Source organism: Uranotaenia lowii, chromosome 2, assembly GCF_029784155.1.
Source record: "Uranotaenia lowii strain MFRU-FL chromosome 2, ASM2978415v1, whole genome shotgun sequence".
In the NCBI taxonomy this organism is placed as follows: Eukaryota; Metazoa; Arthropoda; class Insecta; order Diptera; family Culicidae; genus Uranotaenia; species Uranotaenia lowii.
In genome coordinates this window covers 217,997,347-218,013,165 of record NC_073692.1, presented here as the reverse complement: position 1 = coordinate 218,013,165, position 15,819 = coordinate 217,997,347, and the positions used below count along the sequence as shown (strand labels likewise).

General features: G+C 33.6%; 1 protein-coding gene across 1 annotated transcript in view; it reads right to left on the bottom strand.

Annotated features, from left to right (window-relative positions):
- LOC129743682 (semaphorin-1A) overlaps positions 1-15,819 on the bottom strand; it is an 832,298-nt gene that overhangs the window by 728,721 nt on the left and 87,758 nt on the right. The window contains exon 2 of the mRNA XM_055735770.1: positions 12,258-13,000. Within this exon, the coding sequence (XP_055591745.1) occupies positions 12,258-12,477 (220 nt within the window). The 5' untranslated portion in view covers positions 12,478-13,000. The remainder of the gene's footprint in view (positions 1-12,257; positions 13,001-15,819) is intronic.

Below are 15,819 nucleotides of genomic sequence, written 5' to 3'. Positions count from 1 at the left end.
TCTCTCTCTCTCTCTCTCTCTTCTCTCTCCCTTCTCTCACTCTCTCTCTCTCTTCTCTCTCCTTCTCTCACTCTCTCTCTCTCTTCTCTCTCCTTCTCTCCTCTCTCTCTCTCTTCTCTCTCCCTCTCTCACTCTCTCTCTCTTCTCTCACTCTCTCTCTCTCTCTTCTCTCACTCTCTCTCTCTTCTCTCACTCTCTCTCTCTTCTCTCACTCTCTCTCTCTTTTTTTCTCTCTCTCTCTCTCTCTTTTCTCTCTCTCTCTTTTCTCTCTCTCTCTCTCTCTCTCTTTTCTCTCTCTCTCTCTCTCTTTTCTCTCTCTCTCTCTCCCTCTCTCTCTCTCTCTCTCTCTCTCTCTCTCTTTTCTCTCTCTCTCTTTCTTTTCTCTTTTTCGATTCACTTTTTATTCCCTCTCTTTATGCACTTTTTTATTCTATTTTTATCTCTGTTTTGCTTTATTCTCTCCATTTTTATCCATTTTCTCTCTTTCATTCTCTTTTCCCACTCTACACCAGCGGGAGGCAGCGTTACCATGTTTAAATCTGTAATTTAAATAGAAATCTTTTATCCAAGCTGTACTATATCGGCTTGTTTGAAAAAGCCATATATCAAACACATTTTAGTGGTATTTTGTTAAGTAATGAAAACCACGTACAAATTTGTACCATATTCCTAAAATCTGTCTTTTGAATTTTTCCACGTTATTCTTTTCATTTCTGTTTTCGTTTTCATCTTCTTCAAGTTTTCTTTTTTAACTATCTGTACTACCTACTGTTAACCTCGGTTTTAACCTTCTTATTTCTTTCCTTTCCATACATTTTTTTTTTTCATTCTGTTTTGAGAACTACTTCAATCTTTAGCGATTGCTTTTTCCATTTTTTTTTCTCTTGTATGTCTCTTCTAATGTTTTCTCCAAATTAAGCTCCTTTTTCTGTATTCTATCAGTTTTTTTCTCTGTTCACTTAATTATTTCTATTTATTCACGATCACTTTCAATTTTTCCCATTTACTTACTTTTCTTATGCTTCTTTACTCCATTTTCACCCCTCCTCGTAACTTATCAAAATAATTTTGGTATTTTTTATCTGTTTTCAAAATATTTTGTACATGTTTTAATACATTTTTTCTCCTTTTTAAATTTACTATTCTTGCTGTTTTACTCCATTTTCACCCCTCCCTCGTAACTTATCGAAATAATTTTGTCTTTTTATCTGTTTTCAAAATGTTTTGTATTTTCTATCATTTTTTTCTGAATTTCAGTTATTATACATTTATTTCATGTACTTTCACACTAATGTTTTTTTATCAAGATTATTAATTTTTGCTTTTTTCTTGTTTAATTTTGCATTTCTTTCTTTTTCTCCCATTGTTTCCCCCGGTTTTCCCCTTACAATTTATCGCTCGTGTTTTCCTCTCTTGAACTTATAAATATTTTTCCCTCAACGCAATTTTTCCTCCATTACTCTTCCCCTAATTTTTTTTTAAATTTTATTTTATTTCTATGGCTTCTCCCTCCTTCTCTCGTACATTTATAAATATTTATTTCTATTTCTTTTTCTCAACTCGATATTTTCCTTACTCACGTTTTCTTTTTTTCTATTTTTTTTACTGCCTGTATAATTTATTAATGAATTACCAAAAAAAAAAGAAGTGATTTGAAACTTTGAGATACCCAGCAAAATTATTTCCTGTAAAATTTCTCAAATGTCCTGTAACAAAAAGGAGCAGGACATTTACCGTAATTTTACAGGTCGAAAAACAAATTACGTGACATTTAAGTTTAAGTGTACAACTTCTTTAAAGGAGATTTGCTGTAATAATAAATGATTTTCGTTAACTTTCAAGGACAACAATTAAAAATTACAGCTTTTGTTAATCACAGGTTGATTTATTTTGAAGGTTGCAGTTTTCAGTAACACGTAATTGTCAAAATTTTTTCCTGTGTAGAAACTCGCTTCATTTCTTTTATTTATATTTTTTTTTTAGATTTTCATCGTTTCATCTCTTTTCCTAATAAATCATTTGTTTCCTACATCTCTCAATCTCTTTCATGTTTCTCTGTGAATTCATTTTCATTGTTCATTGTTTTTTTTTACTTTCATTTTATTTTATTTCTCTTTCACTTTCCTTCCAACTATCTCTCATTTTTTTACATTTATCTTTTATTCATTTTCTTATTCTTTCGCTTTCGTTTCTCTGGTGTTCTTCTTTTGTTTTCATCTGCTTTTATTTTTTTTTTTCATTTCCTTGTTTTATTTGACTGTTTACTTCCTAACTCTTTTTTATGTCACTGTCCTCCTTTTTCTTTTTTCCATGTCTATGTCTCAAATGATTTTTCTCTAGTTGGTTGCTGTGTAGTGTGAAAATATTAACCCTGTAATGTATTGTTTCGTTTTTATACAACACTTATAAAAATCCAAATATCTCGGAAACGCGTGGATATTTTTATGTTATATTTTGACAAAAATTGCGCCATAGTATTGTCATAACGATATTTAAATATATTTATCTGTGAGATTTCGAAGAATGTATGCAGGCATATTTATTATTTTTTTATGAAAAAGGAAGTTTTTGGAAAATTGCTGTTATTTCTTAAAATTATAGATTTTTTTCAAACCTAATCAATCACCAACATCTTCCTGAATCAAATAAACAGTGTTTAGAAGAACTTTGGAAAATCGTAAAATAAATCAACAATTTCAAAAATATTTTTCAACTCTTTTCTCATAAGACTCAAAATAACGGTTTCAAACCTGTTCAGAGGTGTAGTTTGGATTTAAATTATATCATTTCACTGAATCAATAATAACTATTCTTATTTAAAAAGTCATGCATAAAAGGGTTAAGTCATCTACGCCAATGGTTATTAGATCGAATCCCGGTGACGGCATGCATTATTCTTTTTTATGATTTGCATTCTAATTCTAATTTGTTTATTTAGAGAGGATTTTAACCAACATGGTCATTCTTCCTCTGTGATTTGCATTATTAGTATTTTTCAAGTGCTAGCCATCATGATCTCGAAAGATTGTATACGCTCCTTAGTGTAAATGAAAAGTTATATTCAAAAAAAAAACAAACAAATGAAAAATTATTTTCTCTCTCTCTCTCTTTTTCCTCTTATTTTCCTTTTCATTTACCTTCATTCCAGACTCATTTCCTGTGTTTTTTATAAGTAATTTTATTATCTTGTTCCTTCTCATTCTCTCTCTTTCTTTTTGGTTTTTTGGCAGTTCCTCATTTTTTTTATTTTCCTCATTTTTTCTCGTGCATTTTCCTTCTATTCTACCTAATTTTTTCACTTCTTTTTCAAATAATTTCAATTTATTTTTTTCTCACTTTATTCTTCTCTACTTCATTTTACGTTTTTTTTTCAGTGAATTTTTTATATTCTTCCTTTTTTTATCATCTTGCATTCAAAGAACCTATGGGAAGCTGCACAAAAATATAATGAATAAGTATCTCTAGAGATTTAAAAGACCTAAAAACTCGTACCATAATCGGCTTCCAAAATTCCGATAAAGGTAAATATGCAACATCACAGAACCGAGGTAGAAAAATAACTAGATCAAATGAGTTACAAGGGTAAGCATGTTTTCAAGTTGTTACACACCAAGTGACTCATGCCTCGTCTTCCTCCATTCATTTATCTCGGGAGCAGAGTGATTGAAGTCCCGAATCAACTTACCCAACCGTTCCACTTCGGCTTGGGCTTGGGTTGGTTTGGGTTATGATAATATATTATCCTCCTTACTGCCAGCTTTTCGTGTGCTTCTCAGTGCCACTTCAGTTGCTTCAGGCCGGAACGCTTGACGCACCAGGAGGTCCTTTTAACGTAGGTTCCTCCTTCTTCGGCACTGAGAGTGCACTCGCCTCGCGAAAGATGCTGAGGGCTTAACTGCTCCTTACTTCATGTGGGTATATTTTATTCCCCCGGTCCTTTTTAGTGAGGATAAGGACTTCTGGCTGGCGTGTCGTCGTTTGATGATGATATCTTGAGCCCGAACTTCCCGAATTCCGCATACATATGGTTGTCGATCCTAACGCACGCAAATCGCATTAAAACGGGGATATATTTATGTTGAAGCAGCATACACGCGGATATGGGAATGGCGCTGCTGCCGGGAAACTGTGGCTGTTTGAGCTCTCTTTTTTATTATTATTTGTAGGTAAAACGTGCTCGACTTCGCGGAAAAACACGTTCCACTCGTATGTACGATTTTTTACCCCAGTTTCTGTACGTGAGTACGTAGAACATGCTCCAGTAAGTTAATTGATTCATTAAAAATTTATGCCTTATTAATTTCGAGAATTTAGAATCCCCACACGTACCGGAAAAGTTGAGCTACTCACCCACAGCTTTGTGCAGTCTTTTTGAATCAAATCGAATAATTCTTCGAAACGTTTCATATTTAAACACTATTCTTTATTTTTTGAATACCTTTTTTTGTAATATTGGTATTTTTGAGTACAACAACTCTTTCGTCATTCTGAAAAGGTAGCAGCGAATTAAATTTGTCAGCGAAAATTATTGCTGTAAAAGAATCCTAACGCTTGCGTTTATTGAGTTTCCTATTCGGGGAAAAATTATGAACCAGCCGAAGAAGAAGGATACGATAGAAGAAGAGGTGCCACTGGTTCGTTAAATGAGTTAATGGTGTTTGGGCGCGAATAAAATTTTACGCACTAGGCGTTGCCGGAGAAAATAGTCCATAAAAAAAAGACGGAGCGAAAAGTGTAGGTACGTACCCTTTTTTTTCGAGTGGAGGAACAACATGTGGCGCCCAGTTGTTTTTTATATGAATTCTGAAGTTTTTGGCAGTTGTCATTTCATGTGTGAATGTTTTCAATTATGAGTTTGAAGACATTGTGATACGTAAAAATTTGTTTTAATTGAAAAAAATCATGATCAAAATAAGCTTAGCTTAGCTTAGTTGACTACTCATATCCACCTTAAATCATTGAACTTGAAGTGCTTCGATTAAATCATTTATTGATTACATCATGTAACATATTTGATTAAACTTTGCTCAACTTATGTTTTTCGAACTCCATGATCGTTGGCGCTAGCAGTTCATTCACAATGCGCAAAACTCATGCTCTACCTTTGAAAATGATCAATAACGGCGCCCGCCACGTCCTAGAGGTCAATGAGGAATGAAGGAGGGAATGTTAGTCGGATACTTCATAGGATCAATTAACAACCTTTTTGTCCCTTTATAAACCAAAGTTTAATTTTGAAAAATTCAAAAACAAAGGTAAGTCAATGTCACCAACTATAGAAACCGTCTATACGTCTGCGAATCTATATTTAAATATCCAGAGAAAGGGTTTTGTTAGTAGGGAAAAGGATCCACTTTGGTGAATCGAGTTTTCCTACTCCTCCTAAGCTCCTAGATTTTTCTCAAGGAAACATCTTATTTCTATCTTTGAGGCAGTGATAAGAAGTTTGATAGTAAAGTAAAAAATGTTTTTAAATTTTCTTTAAACTAACTTGTTTTCCTTATTCTTGTTCCTGATACACTTAATGTGTTTTCAAAAACGACCCTTTAGAGCAAAGATTCTCATACCTCGAATAATATTTATAAGGAGTTATTTAAAATATTAAAATTTGGTTTATGGACGAAGTGAATCTCCGTTATGTTCTTTCTAATTTTAACTTGTTATGTAGGTTGTGATAACTGAATAAGGTCGTTTTCGGAATCTCATCTGTGCAGTTCAACTTTTTTTCACAATTGCACGGGGAACAAATCAACCAAAAAAGTTGGTTATTCATAAGCTTGACTTAACAAAACTGAAATTGCAGAAATAAACAAATTGAAATTGAAAACCTTAACTGATTAAAACAAAAAAGGCCTTTTAAAAATAACATCTCACTGCCCGTGCAATAAAATCTTATTACAAAGCTAAGTTTGCCGTAGTATGTCAAAAACTTATCAGCACCTAAACTTAACAAGATGCCATATAATATATATAAATGTACACATGTTTGAAAAACTAACTCAAAACATGACTCATGGACAACGTTTCGGGAGGACAAAAAAAAATTGGGAAGTGCAACTGTTTTAAGTCATCGATTCTAGGCCATCGAGGATACTCAAATACATCCAAAATTTGAACATTTTCGGACAAAAATTTTGTTATCTTATTTTGATCGCCGCTGGGATATATTCTTATCTAAGTTTATGGCATATCGGCAAATTGAAATTCTAGTTAGAGAGCAATTAAGACACAAATGAAAATTGATGGGTGGGTGGAAGGGTCAAAGCTAGAGCGCTTTGGGTAGAAAAAACGAATAGATGGTGAAAATGTGAGCTAGGGCATTGTTTTATCGACAGAACCACACAAGTAGTTTAAAGCTGTAAAACAACATTAAAACATTTTTTGCAACTGAATAGCATCATATGCATCAATTGGTTATGATTGCTTCAATAGTGTGTAAGTTATGAGAAAAATATTTATAGAAAAGCCACCTTTTTTTTCTCGTTTCCCCTCTGAAAGAAGGAATAGATGCCTTCCATGACTATAAGAGAAACTGTATGGGATCCTTTTTTCCTTTCTATTTCCCCTCTTTTAGATGGAGGCGTCTCAAATCATCACCGAAATATTTTTCTCATCCCAATACCTTTCCATGAAAAATTTACTTTGTTTTGCTTGAATAGGTATAGTTATCCTAATCAAAACGGATTGGAGCATTCCTTCTTCTTTCTCATCTTCCCACTATAAGGAGTAAGAGGTCTCAAAAAGTCTTAGATTCATTTCTCGTATTCAATAACTCTCCCATCAAGGTTTGCCAAAAATAATTCTTGAATTCCGTGATTTGAACCTTAAAATCTGTGACGGTTTTCTGTAACGATATTTATATGAAGTTAATTGGGAAATCGTGTGAAACATCAACAAATTGAAAACTGATTATAGTTTTAATAGAAAAAAAAAACAATTCACATTACCTTTTTTATATTTTCAAAAATTAAAATCAGAAACATAAAGTCGAAAGTTACATAAAAATTTATAATTTTGAAAATCTGTACAAAATTTAGAAAATCTGTGAATACAGTAGGTTTTCCCTAAGTTAAAAAATGTAACTTAAACACACTATCAAGTTGGTTTTGGTTGATTACATGAATTTACAATTATATAATATAAGGGCTCTCGTTAATGAAAATTGGAGGAGGCTTTAAATACAGGATCTTATTTGATTTTAGCAAAACTTGCTTTCCAAAGATTAACATCATCTCACGAAGACCAAACGCTTATATTTATCCAATTTTTTTATATTTAAAAAATTGTTCGAATTTACCATATTTCTATTTATTTGGCTTAGGATTCTCCCTTTACAAAAACGATAAGATAACATTTCTAATAACTTCATGACATCAAAAACTTAATTTTGTCCCAAATTTGATCATATTCGTCCTTTTATTTCTGTAACATTTACAATGAATTTGTACGGGACCCCCTCCCCTTCTAACAAAGGGATTCATCAATACAATAACTCATCAAAGTATAACAAAACCTGTCGATAAACAGAATGAAACATTTAATTGTGTTCGAGTAGAAAATGTTATGAAACACTCTTGTAAATAAATCAAATTGTATCATATATTTCCTTAATTTAGTACGGAAACCTCCATTTCAACAAAATCGGAGTGCTCTGAAACTATTTACTGATCCATCTCCGGCCCCAAAAACTCTCAGATGCCAAATTTTACGTTGATCGGTTCAGTTGTTTCTAAGTCTATAGGGAACAGACAGACAAACATTCATTTTTTATATATTTTGCTATTTTCTTTCTTACTTTTCTCTTTTTCATTCTCTTACTTTTCCAACAGCCTCTCACTCTTGTGATTTTTTTTTCCTAATTTTTATTTTATGCAATTATTTCTTTCTATTTTTTCGATCTCTCTCTCTCTCTCCCACACATTCTTCTCTCTTTCTCCTCTTGTTCCTCTTCTGCAATCTTCATCAATTTCTGCACTTTTTACCTTTTTCTTCCGTTTTTTTTTGTTTCTATGTCTGTTCGAGTTTCCTCTTCTTTTCGACTTTATTTCTCTCTTGTTCTGTCGAGTTCCTCCTCTTGTTCCTCTTCTGAAATCTTCATCATTATCTGCATTTTTTAACTTTTTTCTTCCGTATTTTTTATTTGTTTCCATGTCTATTCAAGTTTCCTCTTTTTGTCAATTTTATTTTTCTCTTGTTCTGTCGAGTTCCTCCTCTTGTTCCTCTTCTGCAATCTTCATCATTTTCTGCATTTTTTACCATTTTTCTTCCGTATTTTTTGTTTGTTTCTATGTCTATTCAAGTTTCCTCTTTTTGTCCATTTTATTTTTCTCTTGTTCTTTCGAGTTTGCCTATAATTCACTCTCCACTTTCCCCTTTTCCTGTCTTCCATTATTCATCACTCTTTGATTGTATTTTCGCTTTTTTTTCGTTGATTTTTTTCATTTTTTTTTTTTTTTCATTTTACTGTGGACTAGTCTGAGTCGATTTGGGGTCATTTTTGAATTTCTCAAACCCCGAGGTCTTAAAAGCTTCGTCTTGGTCCAAAACTCATCCATAATTTTTTGTAGAATTTTTAAGTAACGTTTACATGAGTAAATTTGAACTTTTAGGTTTGTATGGGAAAATTGAATATTTTCTACTGAAAAATCAACATTACTTTTGTTTCTTCTGTGGAACCGAGCCAGCTGACAGATTTTGAGCCAATTTATAAAATTCCCAAAGGAAATTTTCCGCCGTTTCTTATTATGCAAAAAAGATATTAGCTGTTTAACAGAGGCACGTCTTTTGTCATTGATAAACATTAAATTCAATTGACATCCCTGCAGCGTGCCTAGCGAAGTATTGCATGACTACTTTTCGTGCAATACTTCGCGAGGCTCCAGCAGTGATGTCAATTGAATTTATTGTTTATCCATGCGAAAAGACATGCCTCTGTTAAACAGCTAATATCTTTACGAAGATTATTAAGATTAATTAAGATTAAGATTAATAAGATACGAAGTTAAGGTCTTCGACCAAGTTGTTCGGCGGAAAATTTTCTTTAGGAATTTTATAAATTGGCACAAAATCTGTCAGCTGGCTCGGTTCCACAGAAGAAACAAAAATGATGTTGATTTTTCTGTACAAAATATTCAATTTTCCCATACAAACCTAAAAATTCAAATTTACTCATGTAAACGGTACTTAAAAATTCTACAAAAAATCATGGATGAGTTTTGGACTAAGTCGATTCTTTTAAGGCCTCAGGGTTTGAGAAATTCAAAAATGACCCAAAATCGACTCAGTCTACTGTGGACCTCTCTCTTTCTCATTTTTGTTGTTTTCTTTTTCATTTTCCTACTATCCCTTTTCTCTTTCTCTTTCACTCTCTCATTTCCATTCGTATACTCTTCCTTTTGCATTTCTCCTAATTTCTCTTCCTTGTTTGTTTCTTTTTAGCCGAAATATTTTCTTCTTCACAAATTTCCTCTGTTGCTATCTGTTTTCCTTATTTTTCAGTATAATTTTTTCTCGACTTTGCATCATTTTTTGTCTCTCACATTTTCCTTTCGTCCTCCTTTTTTTCTCTCGTATTTCTCTGTCTCTCACTCTCTTTTTTTGTTGAGGGGAAAAATCAGAAACTTAAACTGCTCATTTTTCTCACTTGATTTTGTTTTCTTTTTCCCATTTCGTAATTCCCTCTTAAATATGCCTTTCTTCTTATAATTTTTCAATCTCTTTATTTTATTCCTTTGCAACAATTCTCTCAAAATTCTCCACTTTGTTTTCTCTATCTTTCATTCCCTGTATTTACTTTTTTCCTACATTTTCCTCATTTTATATATCCTGCTAATCTGTTTTAACGCTCTATCACATATAGGAACCACTTTTAATCTTCATCTCATTTACAACATTTTACTGATTCATTTGTTTTCTAACCGTCTGTTTCATTTTCCTCTTTTTATCTCTTTTATTTTGATGTCTTTTCATTTTTATTTTATCAATCTGATCTTTTTTTCATCAATTTTTACGCAATTTATTATTTCATCCATGTTATCTTCTCGTTTTTGCCATATTAATTCCTATTTTAGCTAATTTTTCATTATTTTATTGAATAATGTTCTCACGAATTTTATTCCGTTTTGTTTTCTTTTTTTATTTCCTTTTGTATATGTTTCTATCTCTTTTTTTTTCTTGAGTGTACAATTGTGTTTAAATAAAATATTAAAAAACAAATAGAAGAAAAAAAGTTGGAATAGGATTTCAAGAACGTTGGGCTGGCGTTAAGCGCTGAAAAGCAATTCTTAAGCATTTCTTTTTTCAAATATGTAGAAAAAAAAATCTGTCGTTCTTCAAGGGGCCGTTCAGATACCACGTGGACAGAAAAATTAGATTTTTGAACCCCTCCTCCCCCTCCGTGGACAAGCGTGGACATTTGGCTAACCCCTACCCCCCTCCCCAGATGTCCACGCTGACACATTTGAAAAAGTTTTTATTTTAAATACCTACAATTTGACACCCCACTTTTTGCATTTTTGTTATAGAAATGGCTGATTCAGTAAAACCGAATAAGAATTTCCGGATATAAAAAACATTTGAAAATTTTAAATTTCTTAATTATCATGTTTATCACTTGCTTTCAAGTAGCTACTAATTGTTTAAACTTAAACTGGAAAGGTATGCCATTTAAAGATTTTGATTTAATCATCTTAATATTTATTCCCTTTAGAAAATATTTTGAAAGTAAGTATGTCCACGTGGACATGGCTCAAACCCCTACCCCCCTCTCCGTGGACAAGCGTGGACATTTCCATACCCCCCTCCCCCCCTTAAGTTGTCCACGTGGTATGTGAACGGCCCCCAAGCAGCTAAATAGTTTCATTATGCACTAAACGATGGATTCCCTGGAGTTGAACGCTATGAATAACGTCCAAAGGTATGAAACCTCACAAGAAAGCCAAAGTGTCAACGCTTCTGAACGAAACCTGAACCAATATGTCTCGCTTGTTTCCCAACCGATTATTACAAAAATTTTAGCTTTGGAAACCTCGTGATGTAACTCAAATATGTTTTCCAGACAACATTCAGCTACAACACTTCAGTTTTTCGTTATTCAAATTCTAAGAAAAAAATAAAAAAAAATATGCTTCGGAAAATAATAGACTGTAGATCAGCTAAGGAATGCAAAAAAATTTCACTTGGTGTCCAAAAAAGTTGATATTAGAAGCTGTACGTTGCTCATAAGGATGACATAGGATCCTAATATTATGACCACAAAAAATGTAAAAAAGTGATGTAAAAACCGTACGTTTTAATCATAATCTTAAAAAAAATTTAAAAAATTTATATCCTTAAGTGCAACGTATAGCTCCTAAGTTCAGCTTTCTTGGACACCAATTGAAATTTTTTCTGGGCTGATCTGCAGTCTTTTTTCCGAAGCATGTTTTTCGGATGTATTTTCTCAGACTTTGAATAGCGGAAAACTGAAGTATTGTAGGTGAATAATGTCTGGAAAACATATTTGAGTTACATTACAAGATTTCCAAAACTATGAACTTGGTAAAAATCGGTTGAGAAACAAAAGAGACATAGCGGTTTTAAGCGAGAAGTATCAAATTGACACTCAAGTCAGTTAAGTTGTCTGTAAAATTTAAAATTGTCCGTTATCGTGTTAAAATGGGTATATTTATAGGCCAAGTGAAGTTATTCTATCATAGAACTCCCCACACAATTCGTGCCAGAAACATTTTTTCATTAAAATATTAAAATTGATGCCAGGCACCAGACGGTTTGATATTCATGGCAATGTTTGATGAATTTATGATTTATCCCTTGCAAAAATAGAGGAAATTATGGACCGATTTCCGCTTTACTATCTATTCTACTATAACAACCGCCACCAAACGACTTTCAAATTGTCTTCAATATTGATGACTCCAAATACTATAACTTCCGCAAACCGTTTGAGAACTCGTCAACACTTATCAACAACAAAACAACAATAACATGGCACCCCTTTCTTGATATCTTCCTAGAGAAGTGTTATGGAGAATATTTCTTCGTATCAAATAAGAAATGATTGCCTCTTTTATTAGCATCGCTATGGTCCAGTTGACGGTCGCCATGTGACAGACTCGTTTCTTTTATGAATGGCTAAAAAAATATTTGGGAACTCAAAAAACAGAAACCCACTCTTGCCGAGTGTTTCATGGAAAAAGTTAACTTTTGGAGTAAATTATTGTTAAAAAAATTGCTCTAAAAAGCTGTTCTGTACTCACCTAGTGACACGTAGAGTTTCGGTCGAACGTTCTCCTGCCAGGCACAAAGGTTCCCAACAACAAACACAGTTACAACAACGAACGCAACGAGGATCTGTCCGGTTAGGCCACCAACTCCTATTGGAAGCTGGTGCCGGCGATGATGACGCCGGGTTGATGACGACGACGCCGACGCCGACGTTAGAGTCGACGCTGATGATGACGACCAGGACGACAACATGTTTGTATCTTTTAAAAATGGAAGAAGCCGGTGCTGACTATCAGTTTTTTTTTTTGAATCAGTGTGTTCCAAATATTTTGTTTGGATTATTTTTGGCGAAACCGACCGATTTTGATCTAGGATCGGTTGGAGTAATTTTCTTCTTCGAATGCAATCTTCTAGATTGACTTCCTCATTTCCGGGAAGTATGTGTATTCTCTAATATTTGCGCTACTTCCCTGTAAGCGTTATAAAACTCTTGATATATACTTATTTGTGTATGTAAGTAAAATTACATGACTGTGAAAGCACTATTACTTTAGATATTTTTAAATGCAAGACTACTTGTAGTATTCACACTTTTCCTCCTAAGGCTAAGGCTATGTATGTAGAGCAAATGTTGAAGATTCTAATGGAATGATAAAACTTGCATTTGATTTTTTTATCAGCACTCTTTCTAATATTTTGATATATAAATCACTACCGGCTACGAGAAGAAAGTGATTATTTCTAGGTCTAGATGGCGTATATTTTCTGGAACAATCTGAAACGAGAAGAAAGAAAAATCATTACGTATTTTTTCAGTGTGAATAATTTTATTGAAAAAAATTAAAAAAGTTAAAACATGAAGAATTGTTACTCCACTGCAAATTATTGCTTCCAGCAAACATATTTTCCCCCGAAAAAACACCCAAACAGAACAATCCAATTAAAACTTCCCGGTGCAGCTGCATGGGAACCGAAAAATCAGTAGTTGCTAATAAACAGTGAACTCCTTTGCCATTTTGGCCTTCGGAAGAGTAACACATTTTACTAAAATAAAAAAAATAACGTTGGGGACATGTGGACTGAATTGGTGGACATGATGGCACAACAACAAGCAACCAACCAGCAAATGGAAAGTTGTTTGTGTTTCTGATCCCCGGCAGTTTTTAATTGGTCCATCCACCGGAGAAGAGTGGCGCTGTTGCTGTTTTATTTAGTGGAAAATTTGGATTGCGGTCTGCCCGAGCGAGAGAGACAGAGACTACGAGGAAAGTGCCACGTTTTTTTTTCGAAAAAGTGAAAAACCATTTCGGAAAACACGCGGGCAGCACTCCAGAGACAACAATTGTTAGCGGCAACAAACGGTCGGAGGAAATGGGAAAAGCTACTCATAAATCTACAGGTTTATATGTTCTATTTTTTTTTCGCGGCGAGGGTGCGCCGAAACGGGAATGTTTGTCGATTTTTGTTGCAATTCCTCGGTCCTCGAGTGCTTTTCGCCTTTTTCCGATTCCCCTTTTTGCGTTGAAATTGGGAGTAATTAATGTAACATTTTTATATTCGGGCAGTTATGTTCCGAACACTGAAATATGAACCAACATTGAGCTGCAGGATGACAAGAACTTTGTAATAAAACCTTGGGTCCCTAGTTCGATTACTTAAAAATAAAAATAAATTTACAAACTGCTCAAATTTGTTAGAAGACTATTAATAAGAAAAAATAGACCAAAATACACCATAAATAGACCAAAATTTACGAAAAATTTATTATATTTACAGCTTGTGTTCTTCACTTCATTGATTTTCATGTTTCTCTGACACTTTCAATCATCATTAAAAAATTTAATTATTTTGTCCCTCTGAGTTGAATCATTTTGAGGAGGATAGTAAAGAACTCGAAACTACAATAAATTGGAATAAATTGTACAAAACTTGCATGCAACAAAATTGTATACAAACCTCTACACAAAATCTTTTTAATTAGTCTTTTTAATAACTTTAAACATTATTCATTTTCTCTTACGAAAGACTGCTTGGTGCGAGAAAATATTCAAGTGAGTTCAGAGCAGAGCTTGTAATGAATGAAATAATCTTTGATAAGCGAGTTGAGGGGACAGCTTAATATAAGTTTAAAAAAAAATCACTGACGAGCAAGTTGAGAGGACAGCTTGGTGATCGAGCGGGTTTAGAGGACAGCTTGATACAAATGGAAAAATCGTTGATAAGAGAGTTCAGAGGACAGCTTGGTGATCAAGCGGGTTGAAAAGACAGCTTGATACAAATGAAAAAATCACCCATAAACGAGTTGAGAGAAAAGCTTGGTGATCAAAGGGGTTTAGAGAACAGCTTAATATAAATTAAAAAATCACTGATAAACGAGTCGAGAGGACAGCTTTTGGAGCAATCGGGTCAAGAAGACAGCTTGATAAAAATAAAAAAAAATCACCAATAAGCGAGTTGAGAGGACATCTTGATATAAATATTTAAAAAAAAATCATCGATTAGCGAGTTGAGAGGGCAGCTTGATGTTCAAGCGGATTGAGAGGACAGCTTGAAATAAATGAAAAAATCACGGATAACCGATTTGAGAGGGCAGCTTGGTGATCAAACGGGTTGAGAGGACAGCTTAATATAAATTAAAGAATCACCGATAAACGAGTTGAGAGGACAGTTTGGGGAGCCAGCGGGTTAAGAAGACAGCTTGATCCAAATCAAAAAATCACCGATAAGCGAGTTGAGAGGACAGCTTGATATAAATTTAAAAAAAAACATCTATTGGCGAGTTGAGCTTGATTAAAATGAATAAATCACCGATAAGCGAGTTGAGAAGACAGCTTAGCGATCAAACGGTATGAGAGGACAGCTTGATATAAATTTGAAAAAAAAAATCACTGATAAGCGAGTTGAGACAACAGCTTGGTGATCAAGTGGGTTGAGAGGACAACTTGATCCATATGAAAAAATCACCGTAAAGCGAATTGAGAGGACAGCTTGATATAAATTTCAAAAAATCGTCGATAAGCGAGTTGAGAGGACAGCTTGGTGACCAAAAATGTTGAGAGGATAGCTTGATTTAAAGTTTTAAGAAATCACAGCTAAGCGAATTGTGACGGCAGCTTGGTGATTGAGAGGACAACTTGATAGCTTGATATAAATTTGAAAAAAAAATCACCGATAAGCGAGTTGAGAGGACAGCTTGGTGATCAAGCGGGTTAAGAGGACAGCTTGAAATAAATGTAAAATATCAGAAAGCGAATTGAAAGGACAGCTTGATAATGAAGCGAATTGAGAGGACAGCAAATTCCTTCCTTAGAAAGAAAGGCACGAGAGAAGTTGAGATGGTGTTCATCGTCCAAATATTCATAATAAAAAGCAGCGGATTGAAACAAACCAGACAAATGCTACTCTTTCGTCGCGAGCTTTGAGCTCTCGGCTTGGTTCCCAATCTAAAAAAAAATTAATGATATTTTAGTAAAAATTCTCAAAATTGACAAAATTACAAAATGGTTCAAATTGACAAAATTTACAAATTTGACAAATTTGAAATAATTGACTGAATGGACAAAACTAAAGAAGTTAATAAATACACTAAAGTTT